Source organism: Danio rerio, chromosome 19 (genome assembly GCF_049306965.1).
Source record: "Danio rerio strain Tuebingen ecotype United States chromosome 19, GRCz12tu, whole genome shotgun sequence".
NCBI lineage: Eukaryota > Metazoa > Chordata > Actinopteri > Cypriniformes > Danionidae > Danio > Danio rerio.
Genome location: NC_133194.1, coordinates 50,538,242 through 50,556,029, shown reverse-complemented (window position 1 = coordinate 50,556,029; position 17,788 = coordinate 50,538,242). Strand labels below are relative to the sequence as shown.

General features: G+C 36.8%; 1 protein-coding gene across 6 annotated transcripts in view; it reads left to right on the top strand.

The window, feature by feature from the left end:
- The window catches only part of clspn (claspin), a 38,052-nt gene extending 20,699 nt beyond the window's left edge, over window positions 1-17,353 (top strand). For all 6 annotated transcript variants that reach the window (XM_073931947.1, XM_073931946.1, XM_073931948.1 and 3 more), the window contains 11 exons: window positions 476-1,013; window positions 2,831-2,891; window positions 3,690-3,792; window positions 4,315-4,418; window positions 5,965-6,126; window positions 8,555-8,676; window positions 12,793-12,920; window positions 13,002-13,119; window positions 14,740-14,816; window positions 14,929-15,090; window positions 17,041-17,353. In XM_073931947.1, coding sequence (XP_073788048.1) covers window positions 476-1,013; window positions 2,831-2,891; window positions 3,690-3,792; window positions 4,315-4,418; window positions 5,965-6,126; window positions 8,555-8,676; window positions 12,793-12,920; window positions 13,002-13,119; window positions 14,740-14,816; window positions 14,929-15,090; window positions 17,041-17,157 — 1,692 coding nt within the window. In that variant the 3' untranslated portion in view covers window positions 17,158-17,353. The remainder of the gene's footprint in view (window positions 1-475; window positions 1,014-2,830; window positions 2,892-3,689; window positions 3,793-4,314; window positions 4,419-5,964; window positions 6,127-8,554; window positions 8,677-12,792; window positions 12,921-13,001; window positions 13,120-14,739; window positions 14,817-14,928; window positions 15,091-17,040) is intronic.
- The last annotated feature ends 435 nt before the right edge of the window (window positions 17,354-17,788 follow it).

The following is a 17,788-nucleotide window of genomic DNA, read 5'->3' as shown; positions in this document are numbered from 1 at the left end:
GGGCATGTTATTTTACTTTTGCTTTCAGTTTGACGGCAGTCTCCGCGAGGAGCTGCCGTCCGTTTGTTTTGATTTAAATGGCAGTCTCCGTGAGGAGCTGCCGCCATTATTATTAATAAATCATTTTAAAGCTCCGTCGGTTCTCCTTTTATGGTCCAGAGCTCCTTCCGTGGGATCCGAGGCAGGTGCGCACCGCACGTGCATCCACTCACGCGGTAGCCTCACCCCGTTCCCACGGCTCTCGGCCACGCCCCCTCGCCACAGAGATGTTAAGTACATTAAGGATTTTCATGGTGCTACACATGCTGAGGCTGTAAATAAGCAATGGTGTTTGATTTAAAAAAAAGAAAAGGTAATTGAAAGTCTTTAGGTTTGCTGTTGATGAAAGAGTGGGGACCCTGATGTAAATTAGCTGTTAGATTACTAGCTCTAAATGTTGATAAACATTAATCCTCATGATCATCTCCTCCTGCAGAGCTCTGGTAAGATGTCCGAGCCGTCCCTGTCTCTGCCTGTGGAGGATTCCCAGGACCTCTATGCTCCGTCATCCCCCAGTGAATCTGCTCTCCCTCCGGCTGGAGACTCTCAGGGACGCTTCTCCCTGGAGGACGACACTCAATCACAACTACTGGACGCAGACGGATTCCTGAATGTGGGTCCTCGTGGCGGTCCCTCACGCTCGCACAAACGCCAGCTCATACTCGACAGCCTGGATGAAAACGCTATGGATGCTAACATGGGCGAGCTTCTGGGGCTTTGCTCGGGGGGCTTCGGCACGGGGCAGACCCAGCCCGGAGACTCTCAGCCTGGGGCAGAGGATGAGCTGCTGGGGTTGTGCTCTGGAGCTTTTACCACACAGCCTGGAGAGCCTGCTGCTGGTGCTGTTGTTGATCTCAGGGAGAAAAACAACACTTCAGAGGCAGAAGAGCAGAGAGAGGAGAGCCGTGGAGGATCTGAGGCGGATATGGACCAGCTGCTGGCGCTCTGCTCCGGAAAGTTCACAGGAAGCCCATGTAAGTCTTGCTTTTGGTGTTTATGGAGCCTTTTCACAAGACTGTTATGACTTGATGAAAAAAAATGCACATTTATATGTATTTATGTTATTATATCAGCTTTCGATATTATAAAAAACCCACTTGTAATAATTTTATTAAATGCAGATGATAACTTTTGTTTTGTTTTTCCTCATTGTAGATTTTAATGCATTAATGTTCACTAATGAGACTATTGAATAGTGTTGCTTGTACTTTTATAGTACTTTGGCAATTTAATTTGGTTGAAATTATCGTTTCAGCATCAATATCGCAATGTTCACATCTGCAATAGTCAGATCACAGTGTTCAGCCTGAATTACAGTTGAGCGGGAGCTACATTACACAGGATTTATAGAGTCACTACAAAGTTAAACCATATTAGAGTGCACGTTTATCATTTGCATGTGTTTTTAAAGCCTGTGCCTGAGCCTTTCAAGAGAGCTTAAAGCATTCAGGCACAAGAAATTATGACTTTTGGAGACGTAACAAAGATGCTTGTATTTAATTGTCTTTATTTATATAATGAAGATACTTAAAATCATGGATCTCAAACTTCCTGGAGGACCACAGCTCTGCACAGTTTTGCACCAACCCTAATCAGCTTATGCAACTAATCAAGACTCTTTGAACACTTTGATTATTTGGATCAGCTGTGTTTGATTAGGGTTGGAGCAAAACTGTGCAGATATCTGGCCCTCCAGGAAGTTTGAGACCCATGCTCAAAATAAAGGAACAAAACGTGTCACTGGGACGGTACCTTTTTTAATTTTATTTATTTATTTTTTACTTTTATTAGAGAATACAACATTGCATGAAGTACAATATAGTGTAACAGGTTTTTATTTTTGCATGTTTGACCATCAATTTATAGCTATCAAAATGGATGTAAATGCATGTACAGAACAAAAAGCATTCTTAGGACATATAAAAGAGAGAGAACATTTTTTATAATTAATAATAATAAATAAGAATAAAAAAATAAATAATTAAAAAAGATAAAGTGAAGAAAGGAAGCAAAAAGTGGCCTTGTTCTTAGATACTTCACAGTGTTCAGTATGGCTCATTATTGAAGAATTACAGGCATGACAGGAGACCATCTCTTTAAAGAAATTGTTTTTTGAAGTCGTAATGCATATGTTACTTGTTCCATTTGATACAGTTCCCACACTTTTTGGAGGTCATGGAGGTTTAGAATTTTGGCACTGTACCTTTAAGGTCAGATTGTGGACTTGATGAATACAAAAGTGTACCATTTGAAAAGGTAGACACCCCAGTGACCTGTTTCTTGTCCAAATATATACATTTCAAACCTAAAACACAATTATTCTTACCCAATTGGCAGATTATTTTTCTTGTTTTATGGAAAACACACTTTATTTTGACATATTTCTGCAAGTGAAAATAAATCTATATTCTTAGTTATTTGCATTGTGATTGCTTAATTTCTGTACACGATTACTGTTGGACTTTCCAGAAAAATTAAAATAGAGCTGTTTAAGCCATTTGATGAAACTATTAATATCGCAATATTTACTACAGAAATTAAATATTGCAATGTCAGATTTTTCCATCATCATGCAGCCCCAGTTGAAGTATTTGTTTACTCTGCATATTGCATTGTTGTATACATGTTCAAAGTATTCAGCTCACAATAATATCATATTGTGATTAAAGCTTCAGCAATTTAACTGCAACAAGAAAATCTGAAATAGTCATAAGCTTAGTGTTTATGCTGAGGGTAAAAGTATGTTTAGCTTTTAAAGATTTGATAACAATTGTTGACTTTTTCTTTTTAGCTGCTTCGTCACTGAGATCAGTCTCCAGTCCTGCCTTTGAAAAGACGTCTGAAACAAACAGGTACTAAACTAAATTCATCAACTTGTAAATGCGATTTCTTAGTGTGTTATTGGATTTGTCTAAACAAAAAAAATGTTGGTACAGTTTTTGATACAGTAGTGCAGATTACTCAGTTGAGTCCCAAACTGTAGTATGTTGAAAAGAATATGCCTAAGGATCCTGGATGCTCTACTTCAGCGGTGTCCAAACTTGGTCCAGAAGAGACGGTGTCCTGCTGAGTTTAGCTCCAACATGCTTCAACACACCTGCAAGGACGTTTCTAGTACATCTCGTAAGAGCTTGATTAGCTGACTCAGGTGTGTTTGATTTGGGTTGGAGCTAAACTCTCCAGGACACCGGCCCTCCAGAACGGAGTTTGGACACCCCTGCTCTACTATTTCTGGTGGAAATTCAAAGTGTGGAACAGTCCATACTCAAACCACTAATATTACCAACAATGCATTGGATCTGATTTCGATGAGAACTACAAAGTGTAAACAAACTACAAACATGGCGGAAACATGAGACCAACCAGCAAGTAGAGAGACTTCGGTAAAGTTGTTTGAATGACTTAATTAATATCTAGCCTGCTGGAAAACATTCAAATCACATCTTCTTTAATCTAAATCACATGTTTGATTTAATCTACGACACAATGTGAACTATGAAGATGTGTTTGGACATTAATTTCTGAATACATAATTATCAAAAACTTGAGGAGATTTCTCTAGATGGACGACATAGATAATGTTGTTATTCCACAATTAATATAAAGGTTGTAAATGCTAATTGCATTATACTCCCGTTATTTGATGATAGGAAGAAGAACATAATTGAAGAACAAGAAGAAGAAGAGGAGGAGGAGGAAGAGGCGGACTGTGAGTTCCGGCTGCTGTCAGATGCAGACAGCCTCAGTGAAAAGGTATTAAACAAATACAGGAAAATCTGCAAATATTCCTGCTTTATTTAGTTTAGCAGTATTGGAGAGAGGAGTACCTGTTTGCTCTGAAATTGTAAACTGCTATCAGAAATTACACTCTATTTTGCTGTTTTTTTTTTAAAATACTTTATTGATAGGACTTAAATAAATGTGCACAAAACAGTAAAACAAATAGTCAAAAACAAGCAAATTTGTTGCTTTTGTTGTCCCTTTGTGACTTTAACAGATGGAGCATGTACCTAAAAGTCTGCAAACATCAAGGTGTCCCAAGTGTCATACAAATGCACAGCAATATATATATATATATATATATATATATATATATATATATATATATATATAGGGTGCTTGCACGCCACCCTTATAGTAGTAATAAATACATCAAAATGTGAAAAGGAAAATACAAAGATAATACTCTGTGTACAATCGCAGAAAGTTGCTGTGTTTACCTGTAACTGTTATGTCTTTTAGTGCCATTAACTATTTGTTTTTTATTTCCAATAGGAAAATGAGGATAAATCTGATGCTGAAGAAGAGGAAACTGAGAATGAAGAAGAGGAAGAGGAACGGGAAGCGGTGTTTGGGCCACGCCCGGGCAAAAAGAAAATGTAGGTCTATTTTTGTTCCCCAGAGAGATTTGTGAACAATGTCACTTTTTTAGGTTGCAAATCAGTGCATTTAATGTTGTGTTTGCTTGTAAATGTCAATATATGCATGAAATTCAGATGTGTTTGTTAAAATGATGCATCGTAATTATTGTAAAGATTTTAAATATTATTATATTTAAAATATATCCGAGTAGTCATACTATAATGTAATCCTGTCTGTACTGACGAGTGTGTGAAAGCTAGTTATTTAAAGGGTAGTGGCAAAGAATAATGATTTTAGATGACAATTATTCAGTATTTTAGTGCAAAACTATGATTCTTGAGTGGTCTTTTAATACTCATCTTCATCTAAATATGTCAGACTTTTTTTTTTTGACAAATTATTGTTTCACTGTTATTATAGTTTTTTTATTAGATTTTTTATTAGTTATTATATGAGTACTACATGAGTTATTGATCATATGAACTAAGCTAAATAAAGGTTTCCCCATTATATTTTATGGTAGGATAATGTTTAACATAGTTATTTAAAAATCTAAATTCTGTGGTTTCAAAACATCTAAATTTTAAGAAAGTTAAATTTTAAAGCTGTTCAAATGAAATTAATTCTGTACAATACTAATACAGTTGAGTTTTTATATATTTACAGTGGTAAAATTACAAATATCTTCATAAAAAAAACGTGATCTTAATATTGTACTGATTTATTTGCTTAATTAAAAGATTGGACTCTTTCTTTATTGTGACTGTACTGAGTAAATATTGCACAGTATAAAATATTGCACAGTGCTTGACTTGAGTTTTTATTTGCACAAGAATAATATAACAGCAATATGAATGGAGTATTGATACAGTACTACACAGTGATTTGAGTGTGAAGAGAAAGCGTTGAATACAGTATTGCACAAAAGATGGATTGCTCAAAGAAGTGTTGCTCTGCACAGTTTAGTTCTGACCCTGCTCCAACACGCTTACCTGTAGGTTTCAAACAAGCCTGAAGGACTCAATTAGTTTGAGGTGTGCTTAATAAGGGTTGTAACTAAGTTCGACAGCTGTGTGTAATGCTGTTACCTCGTAATCACGCCTCCACAAAAGTAAGCGCCTGATTGGTTAACACGGCGCACATGTCCGCTGAAGTTCAGATTTTCAAACTCGAGCATTTCGCGTGTCAATCGTGCAAAATGCTCAACTCGCGCTGCTTCATTTATGCGAATCGTATTATTCACTCCATCTGATTTGCCCGTTTCACACCGCAGAAGGTCTATTCGTGTCTTAACATGTAAATCACTTGCGCTTGATGCTTCTTCAGGGGTTTGGTGTGAATGCAGTGTCATGGGATGTGAATGTTTTACTATATGATGTAATATGATATAAAGTGCAGTGAAATGTTAACACAAATGCCAAAGCTATACCTGTGCAACTTCAGATTTTAGAGTTTATGTTGTCCAGGGTCACATATAGTCAAAAACTGAATGTAAAGGTTTATTGCAGTTTTCTTTTCTTTTGTGTCCTATAAAGCCTAACATCTGTTTTATTCTTCCTGCAGACGTCTGGCTCAGTTTGTGGAGTCTGAGGCGGAGCTGTCGGGCAGCGATGTGGGCAGTGAAGACGAGGATGAGGACGGTGGTGATGAATACGAGGAAGAGGAGATGATGGAAGATTTGCCTTCAGACGAGGAACTCATGGACCAAGTGAACAAAATTCACATGTAAGAAACGTTTGTTTTTGCTAATCCCCACTTTTGATTCGCTTTGTAATTAGCAGGTGAGCACTTAATTTTCAGAACTGTTGAAATGCTGGTTTCCTTTTTAGTCTTGCACTATAATCTTACAACCACTAACAAACATTCTCACAGTATTATTATTATTATTATTATTATTATTATTATTACATTGACAAAGTTATAATTATTTCCTGTGATAATTAACAGAAAAACAGTTTAAACTAAGTTTGGCTAGAATAAAATCTCAGGTGAATATTATTAGCCTATGCCTTTTTGTGTTTTATAATATTAACTTCCCTAATTAACCTAGTGAAGCCTTTAAATGTCACTTTAAGCTGAATACTAGTAGAATATCTAGCTAAATATTATGTGCTGTCATCATGGCAAAGAGAAAAGAAATCAGTTATTAGAGATGAGTTATGACTAGGGCCAGACAGAATCTGCAGGTGTTTTTTGCTATTTCTGTGGAGAATTTTGGTAAAAGTCTGCAGAATTATTGTGGGAGTATCAGAACTCAAACCCTAATATATGAAATAAAAAGTAATATCGTTTTAACTTTTATTTAATGTTTAAAATGCAAATCTAACTAGATTCACTTTATTTGGTAAACAAAGCAAGTTTGTCATATAATATATCTAGCAAAAGACAGAAAATATGACTGTACAAACTGCATTATACATAAATCAGATGAACATTTTCACATTAGTCAATAATAATACTGAAATTAATTAAAACACTGAAAAAATATAGATTTACACGCATTTACTCAAGTAAATAAAGAGTATTAATGATGGGCTGGAAATCTGCTGAATTCTGCTCACGCAGATTCCAGGTGTTGATAAAGCGTTGATTAAAAAATCTGTTAAACAGCATATTTAACAAACACCACACATTTGTTATTATTGCATTGTATTAATTGCTGTGAAAATAGTCTTACATTACATGCACTTAAATGTGGGAATAATGGCTGCTGCTAGAGACTGTTACATCATTACACCACATGGGGGCCAAACTGTTCATCTCCCTACATTAGAGAAACTCCCATCATTTACTCTCCATCCTTTTGTCCCAAACCTGTTTGAGTTTGTTCTGCTGAATGCTAAAGAAGGTCTATTTTTTTCTTTCTTTTTTTTATTATAACATTTTAACAGTACAAAAAAAATGACAGGGGGTAAGTATAAATCAAATATACATATGTAACAATATGTAATAAATAATATACACACAGTTAAAGTCAGAATTATTACCGCCCCTGTTTATTTTTTCCCCATTTTCTGTTTAATGGAGGGAAGATTGTTTCAGCACATTTCTAAGCATAATAGTTTTAAAAACTTATTTCTAATAACTGATTTATTTTCTCTTTGTCATGATGACAGTAAATAATATTTTACTTGATATTCTTCAAGACACTTCTATGCACCTTAAAGTGACATTTAAAGGCTTCACTAGGTTAATTAGGTGAACCACACAGGTTAGGGTAATTAGGCAAGTTATTGTATAACGATGGTTTGTTCTGTAGACTATCGAGAAAAAAAAATTAGCTTAAAGGAGCTAATAATATTGTCCCAAAAATGTTTTTAAAAAAATTAATAACTGCTTTTATTCTAGCTAAAGTAAAACAAATAAGACTTTCTCCAGAAGAAAAAACATTATCAGACATACTGTGAAAATTTCCTTACTCTGTTAAAAAATCATTTAGGAAATATTTAAAAAAGAAGAAAAAACTCAAAAGGGGCGAATAATTCTGACTTCAACTGTATGTAATAATCAAATAAATACATTGTAGAGTTCACAAAGTTTTAAAGTGTGTAGGGCTTTCTTATTTAGAGAGTCTCTGATACTACTAATATATAAGCATAATTCAAGAAGGTATTTTACAGAAGGTTAGAAACCAGTAGCCATTGACTTCAATAGTATTTGACATTCCGACCATGGATATATCAATGGCTACTGGTTACTAAATGTTTTTTTTTAATAGAACAAAAAAGAAACTTATAAAGGTTTGAAACCACTTCAGTGTGAGTAAATGGAGATTTTCATTTCCGGGTGGGATGTCAGTGCACTTATGTTGACGGTAGGCCAGTCAAGATATCTATGTTTTGTTGTACAATATATTGCATAAAGATATACTGCGAGTAAACCATGTCATTGTCATTTTAAACCATTTCATGCCACTCATTACATAATGCGAATTCTTCTCATCACAATGCATGTACACTCTTTCAAAGCACACATCATATTTTATTCTTCAGAATATTTAATTAAATTATACTCATTTAACAGTTTAATAATGAGGCATTAGAATCAGAATGTGAAAGCATATACTAAAAAAATGATAAATGTTCAAAAAGGTAAAAAGCATATGCTGCGATATCTGCTGCCAGATGCATACCTGATTGTTTTCTCTCTACAGGAAGCAGATCTTGGATGACGACAAGCGCAAACTGCGGCTTTATCAGGAGCGGTACCTTGCAGATGGAGATCTGCATTCGGATGGTCCGGGACGAGCTCGCAGATTCCGCTGGAAAAACATCGGTGCGTCTCTGCTCATCTAGAGAAAAACTGACATTTTGTTATTGAGGCTATGAGCACATGTGCACGGGTATTTTTATAAACCGAGTTTTTCCTGCGTTCATAAAAAATAAACTAAAAAGATGCATGTTAAAGGCATGGCTAACCAACAGGGGGGTAATGACACTTATGTAGAGTTCACACCAAACAGGGAGTTAAGTAGGTTTAAATTGCATAGAAGTCAATACAAACGCGAGAACAGAGGTGGATTACTGTCCAACGAATGTGCAGAATTCACTTCAGTCACGTTTTTTTGTGTTTGGCCTTAACTCAACCGTATTGGCCACTCAGAAAAGAGAAAGACGTCGTAAGGTGAAAACTACGGTTGTAGTGTCCACACGGGTACGCACTACCCAGAGTATTAGAAAATTTCCCTCCTGGCCAACGTTCCCAACAGGGAAATCCAGCAACAATCAAGAATGCATGATTATATGCTGTCATGGTTTTCTAATCTAATGGAAGTCAATGAGGCAAAAACCAACAATAACAAATATGAGCATGCATGTACACAAGGGTTCAACCAAAGGGTTACCAAAGACAACTGTGGGAAAGAAAAACTGCTACGAGTGTAATATTGTGTTTATACAACAGCTCGATGGCACAGTCGTCTATATAAATAAGAAAATCAAACGGAGAGTCTAAAACCCCTTTTTATTAGGAACTACTTTCTTCCGCCATTCATTCACATCTGCAGCTGAGGTCAGAACAGCAGAAGCCGTTACTAATTCACCAACGTCACTTTAGAGCTAGTATTTGAATGATTCTCTAGCGTAATGTCTAAAGTGATGACAAAACTGCTGATTTTGCTCACACTTTAAGATTATAAGGCTGAACATGACATGGAGTGCCATCAGTCTATAGAGATATCTTCTTACAGTGTTACAGTCTACAGCAGGGGTGTCCAAACTTTTTTGGCCGAGGGGCAGATGCAAAAAAAAACAAAAAAAAAAACGTCCCGGGCCAAATTTTACATACATCACACAGACACGCATATATATATATATATGTGTGTGTGTGTGTGTTAATTATTTCAACTGTGTTTCTAGAAAGACTTACGTTTTTAAAATCTTGAATCTTCTCTAGGCAAATTACAGTTGCAACACTCATCAGACACTCCTATATAAACTCCTTCAGTGAAGGCTTTCCTGTGCATAACTACCCAGCATAGAATTTTCTTGCACTTTATTAGCATTAAAAAACTGCTGTTGAGCTGAAGGGGCAGCTGCTAACTGTTTTACTTTTTGATCTTGTTCGGCACCAGTGTAAAAGCTGAAGGCCTGATGCTTTGTTTCATAATGTCTTTTAATATTATATTCCTTCATTACTGCAACTGATTCCTGGCAAATTAAACAGATACATTTCCCGCTGACCTCTGTGAAGAAATATTCTTTGCCCCAACGTGACTAAAATGTCCTGCTTTCACTGTTGATTTTCCTTTTTCTTGGTTGTATTATGGCTCGCCAGAACGTGACTATCAATTATGTTTCCTTCAGTTTGTTCGGTTTCTTTTGCTTCATTACGGGAACTGCTGCCTAATTGAAGGCGTGTCATAGCGACACCCGGTGGTTATTTATTGAATTATGTTCATTTTTGTATATCGAGCCAGATTCTATTAATATTTATAAAAAGCCTCGCGGGCCGCCACAAAACTGATTGCGGGCCGCAGATGGCCCACGGGCCATAGTTTGGACACCCCTGGTCTACAGTATTTCTCTGTTGCAATTGGAATATTGCAGTAGTTAACCCTGAAAAAAGCAACGCAATCACTCCCAGACTGCTGCTGTGAGGAAAAGGCTTTGCTTATTTCAATCTGCCAACACAACACACATTCCTGATATGCGAGCAAATCAGTATAAATACAGCGCTACAGCATATAAAAGAGAGAGATCGACCAACATACCTGCTAACATGACTGAAAATCCGGGGGTAGGGGGTGTTCGGGGGTCATGTCTCTGACAAAAATCGGGTATGTTTGTGGGAGACTGGTCTGAAATACGGGACACTGGCAGGTGTGCTTACCAGTTTAATATTGATTTTGATCTGCTGTAGTTAAAAATCAGACTGTTATAATCTTATAAGTGTAAGGGCTTATTATGTGGTTCTGTCGCCATCTTGTGGATAGAAAATGTCAACCGTGTTTGGTCTACTCTATGGCAGGCTAATGGCTGCCGACGAGCTCTCTCAGAAATTGTAAATATCTTAAAATAGGCACTATTCTTACAAATAAACTGCATAGTTGCAATCTAAACAAGGTGAAGGATGAAGAGGTCTGTGAGTGATGTTACTGGCAAAATATCGCACTGCTATCAGCCAATCAAATTTATAAAAAGAAAATTATATATATATATATATATATATATATATATATATATATATATATATATATATATATATATATATATATATATACAGGGCTCGAAATTAACTTTTTTACTTGGTAGCACCGGTGCTCCCAACTTCAAATATTTAGGAGCACCAAAAATTTTTTAGGAGCACCAGAAAAAAATTTAGGAGCATCCACCAAAAATGAATGAGCACAGCTGCAAATTGTTTTTTAAGGGATTTATTGTATTTTAAAACAATATTAATAGGACTAACAAAAACCAGAAACAACTATCTAACTAAAGCTGCGAAGACATTGATATTTGTGTGCAATAATTCCAAAATGAATGTCTAATAATTAGGCCATAGAATATTAATGATGATGAAAATGACAATAATAGTAACAATGAATTCCATTTCTCATTATGATGCTGCCTTGAATGTGCATGAATGTAGGTTATCTGCTATTAAAAGTCTGTTACTTTATGAAAAATAATTGTATAGTTTGCATCAAACAAAAATGAAGCATTGCAGTAAGAAATATTTATTTTGTACTGCTGTTTTTATATGCATGTCAATTTAATAAATAATATTTCTGATACAAAACAAACAAAAGATTATAATAAATCATTCAATTCAATGATGAAAGCTGTAAAGCAGTCATCAGTAAATAAATAAAAAAATAATATACAACTCAAAAAAGAATAGACAAAAGAAAGTAAGTAAAGTCTCACTTCTATCACTCTTTAAAAGTTTTGGTTTCAGTTTGTGTCAATTTAAAGGTTCAGTCTGAGCTGATCTTCATTTTTCTGTGTTTGTGGAAAGCTGGCGAGTCAGCCGACCCAATTAATAAGTAGGCAGCGCAAGATTATTGCGCTAACCATCGGCGCAAATCCGGTCTTTGTTATGAGCCGCAGTTTCAGTGTAAACTTAGTAAAGGCGAGCTTCTTTGGCGATGATATGTGCAGTATTAGATTTGACTTTTAGCGGACATTTGCGCTGAACACGCAGTGAATGCGACGCATGGAGATTCGGGCGCCTTCTCCAAGAAGCGCGTACTCGATTGATCTCAGCTGGCGGATCATTATTCACCACGTGACGTGTCATGATCGCTTTCATCTGCGCCTCAACTTTAGGTGGGGTTTTCAAACTTGTGTGCTTTAAGTTTTTACTCTTCAGCCGTTTGCATTTCCTGTGGTCATAAAAGCTCCTTCCCTGTCATCTGACAGCGGAATACCTTGAGTGAATGACAGCTAATATGAACCAATATAGCGGCAGGGAAGAGCGATTCAGCACGTTTTTAGAAAGAACCAAAACAGGTCGCACTACAACCATTATCTGCAGTCGCACTAATGCTCCCAGATATATTATGAGGTCGCATAGATTAATTTTCGGGCGCATATGCGACCAAAATGGTCGCAATTTCGAGCCCTGTATATATATATATATATATATATATATATATATATATATATATATATATATATATGTGTGTGTGTGTGTGTGTGTGTGTGTGTGTGTGTGTGTGTGTGTGTGTGTGTGTGTATATATATATATATATGTGTGTGTGTGTGTGTGTGTGTGTGTGTGTGTATATATATATATATATATATATAATTATATAATGTAATTATGTAATATAATTTAGATTTTATATATAAATATATTAAGAATAAATATATAATATATATTTAAATACCTTCAACAAATAAATCTCTTTTGGTTATTTTGGTCACAGTCTGCTTGTGTTTTGAGCAGATGAAAACTTTGACTTCGGTGGATTGGGTCCTGATGGAGACGAGGAGGAGGATGATGAAGAAGTAGATCAGATCGAGTTACAGAGACGGAAAGAGCGTCTGGAGAGGGAGCAGTGGATTAGAGAACAGGTGTGTGTTTGTGTGCGTTTTAATGCTGTCTTTTGTGTTTGTGATTGTGTGTATCTTGTCTGACATGATGCTATTCTGTAGACTGAAGCTCGCGGCAAAAAGGGAGAAGAAGCAGAGGATGAAGAAAAGATTGGAGAAGAGGACAGTCAGTTCATGAAGCTAGCCATGAAGCTAACAGCTAAGACCCTTCAGAAGAAAGGTACAGGCATACATTTCTGCTGAAAGAGTAAATAAAACATTTCAGAATCAGTTTTTGTTCAAGCAAGAGTAATTATTAAAAGTTATTTTAGATGCTTTAGTAGGTATGAAGCAACTGTAGGTGTCAAAAATACTAATAATAAAATTATTTATGAAGTTATATTAGTAAAGATCTTTTGTTGAAATAAATAAATGCAAACTAATTCAACTTCATGTGTATATTTGTATTTTTAGGTGCTGTTTAACTTTATTTTATACAATACATGCTATTATATTTATGTAAAGTAAGTATAAGTAAAACTTGCTGAGGTCAATATTATTAGACTTTATATTGAAGCTTTATTGTATTTATTTATTTAACTGAACAACCCCTTCCCCAACAGTTTAACCACTTACAGATGAAGGAATAAAAGCATAATATAAAAATCAAAAATAAAACTATAAAATATTGTCATGATCATCATTTCTGTAATTGTTTTCTTTATTTTTATCATGTATCTCCAGAAAGATTATCAACAATGTTACAGAAAAATCATAATTAGAAATCATAAAAAATCATATCATTTATTTGTTGTATCTTAATGAAACATGACGTTGTTTTTAGAGTTATGTAATATTTTTATTTACACTACCTGATAAAAGTCTTGTCTTGATCTCAGTTGTAAGAGGAACACATAATATCTTGACTTCTAGTTGATGATGTGTGAAAGTGTCAGAAGGTGGATTTCTCTGCTGAATCATCTGATCTGCATCCCGCTCATCACCAATACTGCTGAAGACCTACTGGAACCAGCATGGACCAAGATTCTCATAGAAATCAGTCAAGTTTGGTGAAGGAGAAATCATGGTTTGGGGTTCATTCAGTATGTGGACATGTGAGAGATCTGCAACATCAACAGCCTGAGGTATCAAGACATCTGTGCTGCCCATTACATTACAAACCACAGGAGAGGGACAATTCTCCAGCAGGATAGCGCTCCTGCTCATACTTCAGCCTCCACATCAAAGATCCTGAAAGCAGAGAAGGTCAAGCTGCTCCAGGATTGGCCAGCCCAGTCACCAGAAATGAACATTATTGAGCATATCTAGGGTAAGATGAAGGATGTGTTGAAGATGGATCTTGATGAACTCTGGGATCCTGCTGAACGCTTTCTTCACCATTCCAGATGACTTTATTAATCAGTGATGTGAGTCATGTCAGAGATGTATGGATGCAGTCCTCCAAGCTCATGATGGAGTCAGACACAATATTCATTCTGTCTCCACTGCAGCAGGACTTTATATTCTATACTGGACATTATTTCTGTTCAGTGATGAGACTTTAGTCTGAGCAGAGTCAGACCGCACTGTCCTCATCAAATCAGTCAACATCAAGACATGATCAGATTTATTGAGCTCAAATCAGCAAAATCTAGAGGCCTTCACCTTTCATAGAGACACTTCTGACACCAAATCATCAACTAGAAGTCAAGGTATTATCTGCTGTTCCTAAAACTTGGATATGCCACAAGATTTGTCATGTAGTGTATATTTATCTTGTCTTGGAAAAGCCATCAGTCGCTGATGTGCCAATAAATAATCAAACAAACAAAACAAAGCTGTATTTTCCACCTGTTTACAGACCCTCCAGCTGTACCTGCGATAGAGAAAGCATCTTCCAGCACCAGCCAGTTCAGAAAGCCCTTCCAGCCCGCTGTGGTCAGTATCCCTCCTGTGTGTTTTATAGCACTTCTTCCAGCTGTCAGACACTTCAGATTGCTTTTCAGAGGAAATACGTTCTCATACCTGCGATGTTTGTTTGTGTCTGCAGGTGAAGAGAGGATCATTGCTCAGTCAGCCGCGGGCCGTGCTGCAGAAATTAGCCGGTATTTCTGACAGCAATCCTTTGGCTCCTCGTAACTCGCGCGGGTTCCTCTTCCAGACGCTGTCGCCAGAGAAAGAGACGTCTGCTTCTCAGAAACCCAAAACACAGGTAGCTCATTTCACACTCGGCTATTTACACCTGTATTCAAATGTTTTAGAAAGCACATTTATTCATTATTAGGACACACTGTTAGCTTGTGCAATTTCTTAATTCCTAAAAGCACGTTAAAATTGCAATTAAGATTCAAGGTGTTATGATTCAGTCATAGCGAATAAATCATATTTTCTCTTACATGTTCACTTTTAAATTAAGCAGAGTTTATTTTTATTAGTAAATGCATTCGTTTATTAACACTATTGGCTGATTAGTTTATTAAGTGGAGTTAATGACTAATCATAAAATTAAGTATGTGTTGGAAAAACATGAGGGTGAATTAATGACAGTCTTCGTTTTTGGGTGATCTATTACTGTAAGTGTAATTTTACATCTATATCCATGTATGTGGATAGACAGATAGATAGATAGATAGATAGATAGATAGATAGATAGATAGATAGATAGATAGATAGATAGATGGAGGGATAGACGGATGGAGGGATAGACAGATAGAAAGATGGATGGACAGACAGACAGACGGATAGATAGACAGATGGATAGACGGATGGATGGATGGATAGATAGATAGATAGATGGATATATAGATAGATAGATGGATGGAGGGATAGACGGATGGATGGAGGAAGGAGTGGATGGATGGGAGGGACAGACGGATAGACAGACAGATGGATAGACGGATCGATAGATAGATAGACGGATGGAGGAAGGGAGGGAGTGAGGGGCGGACGGATAGACATAGAAAGATGGATGGATAGATAGATGAAGAGATGGATAGATAGATAGATAGACGGACGGATGGATGGATAGATAGATGGAGGGATGGATTGAGGGAGGGAGGGACGGACAGATGGACAGATAGAAAGATGGATGGACGGATAGACAGACAGATAGATGGATGGACGGATGGATAGATAGAGGGATAGACAGATGGATGGATGGAGGGAAGGACGGACTGACAGATAGACAGATAGAAAGATGTATAGATAGATAGACGGACAGATGGATAGATAGAAAGATAGATAGATGGAGGGATGGAGGGAGGGAGGGACAGACGGATAGACAGATAGAAAGATGGATGGATAGACAGACGGATAGATAGATAGATAGACGGAGGGAGGGACGGACGGACGGACGGATAGACATAGAAAGATGGATGGATAGATAGATAGATGGAGAGATGGATGGATAGATAGATAGACGGACAGACAGATGGATAGATAGACAGATAGAAAGATGGATGGACGGATAGACAGACAGATAGATGGATGGACGGATGGATAGATAGATAGATAGATAGATAGATAGATAGATAGATAGATAGATAGATAGATAGATAGATAGATAGATAGATAGATAGAGGGATAGACGGATGGATGGAGGGAGGGACGGACGGATAGACAGATAGAAAGATAGATGGATGGATGAAGGGAGGGAGGGACGGACGGATGGATAGACAGAAAGATGGATGGATAGATAGATAGATAGATAGATAGATGGATAGATAGATAGATAGATGGATAGATAGATAGATAGATAGATAGAAAGAAATACATATTTATGAATCGATGGATGGATAGACACATAAATGGAGATAGATAAGATATAGATGAATGTATAACTATAGATAGATAGTTAGATATATAAATATACATTGATGGATATAAATAGATGAGATATAGATGGATAGATACATAGAGATACATTTTGGTAGATATGAAGAGATAAATAGATAAATACAAGATATAAAAAGATAAGATATGGATAGATAAATACAGATGGATGATGTAGCTCTCGTTTCCACCAGCAGATGGAGCTGCAGTCTCATAATGATTGTTGGTATTTCTAGAGTCCGTGTTTCACCGTTTCAGCCTCTGAGATGACTGTTCTTCTGTCTGCAGGTGTTCTGATGGTGTTGTGTCAATAAAACTGAATGTTTTTCAGGTTAAGAAAAGAGGCCAGCTGGAGTCGGTCAGTCCTGCAGCGAAGCGTCCGTGTCTCAGCAGCGTCCGCAGACCCGCAGCACCAGCGCGCAGTATATTCAGCTTTCTGGAGAACTGAAGACTCTCTGCATTCAGTGTTATTAATGTTAATTAAACGTGTCCATACGAAATGCTCTAATGATGCGGGAGGGGTGAAGCTTTGGCTCGGCTTCTTTTACACTGCTTGTATCATGTAAATATTGTGATTTTTCTCCCTAAGTGCTGTATTTTTATTTGTTTTTATGAAATTGTAAATTAAAGTGTATTTTAAATCATCAGCGCTTCCTTCAGTCGTCATTAAATTCAGCGCTCGACTTCACTGATGTTAACCACACTGATGACCTGGAGCCTGTGGTGAGTATCTGATTTACTTAAATATTCTAGTTTTTTCACTCATTTTGTTTCGGCTTTGCCTCTCATTTATCTGGGGTCGCCACAGCGGAATGAACCGCCAACTAGTCCAGCATAAATTTACACAGCGGATGCCCTTCCAACCACAACTCAATACTGGGAAACACCCATACACACTCACACACACTCATGCACTACAGTTTAGTTGATCAGTTCCCCTATAGCGCATGTGTTTGGACTGTGGGAAACCGGAGCACCCAACACAGGGAGAACATGCAAACTCCACACAGAAACACCAACTGACCTAGTCAAGGCTCGAACCAGCAACCTTCTTGCTGTGAGGACACAGTGCTAACCAC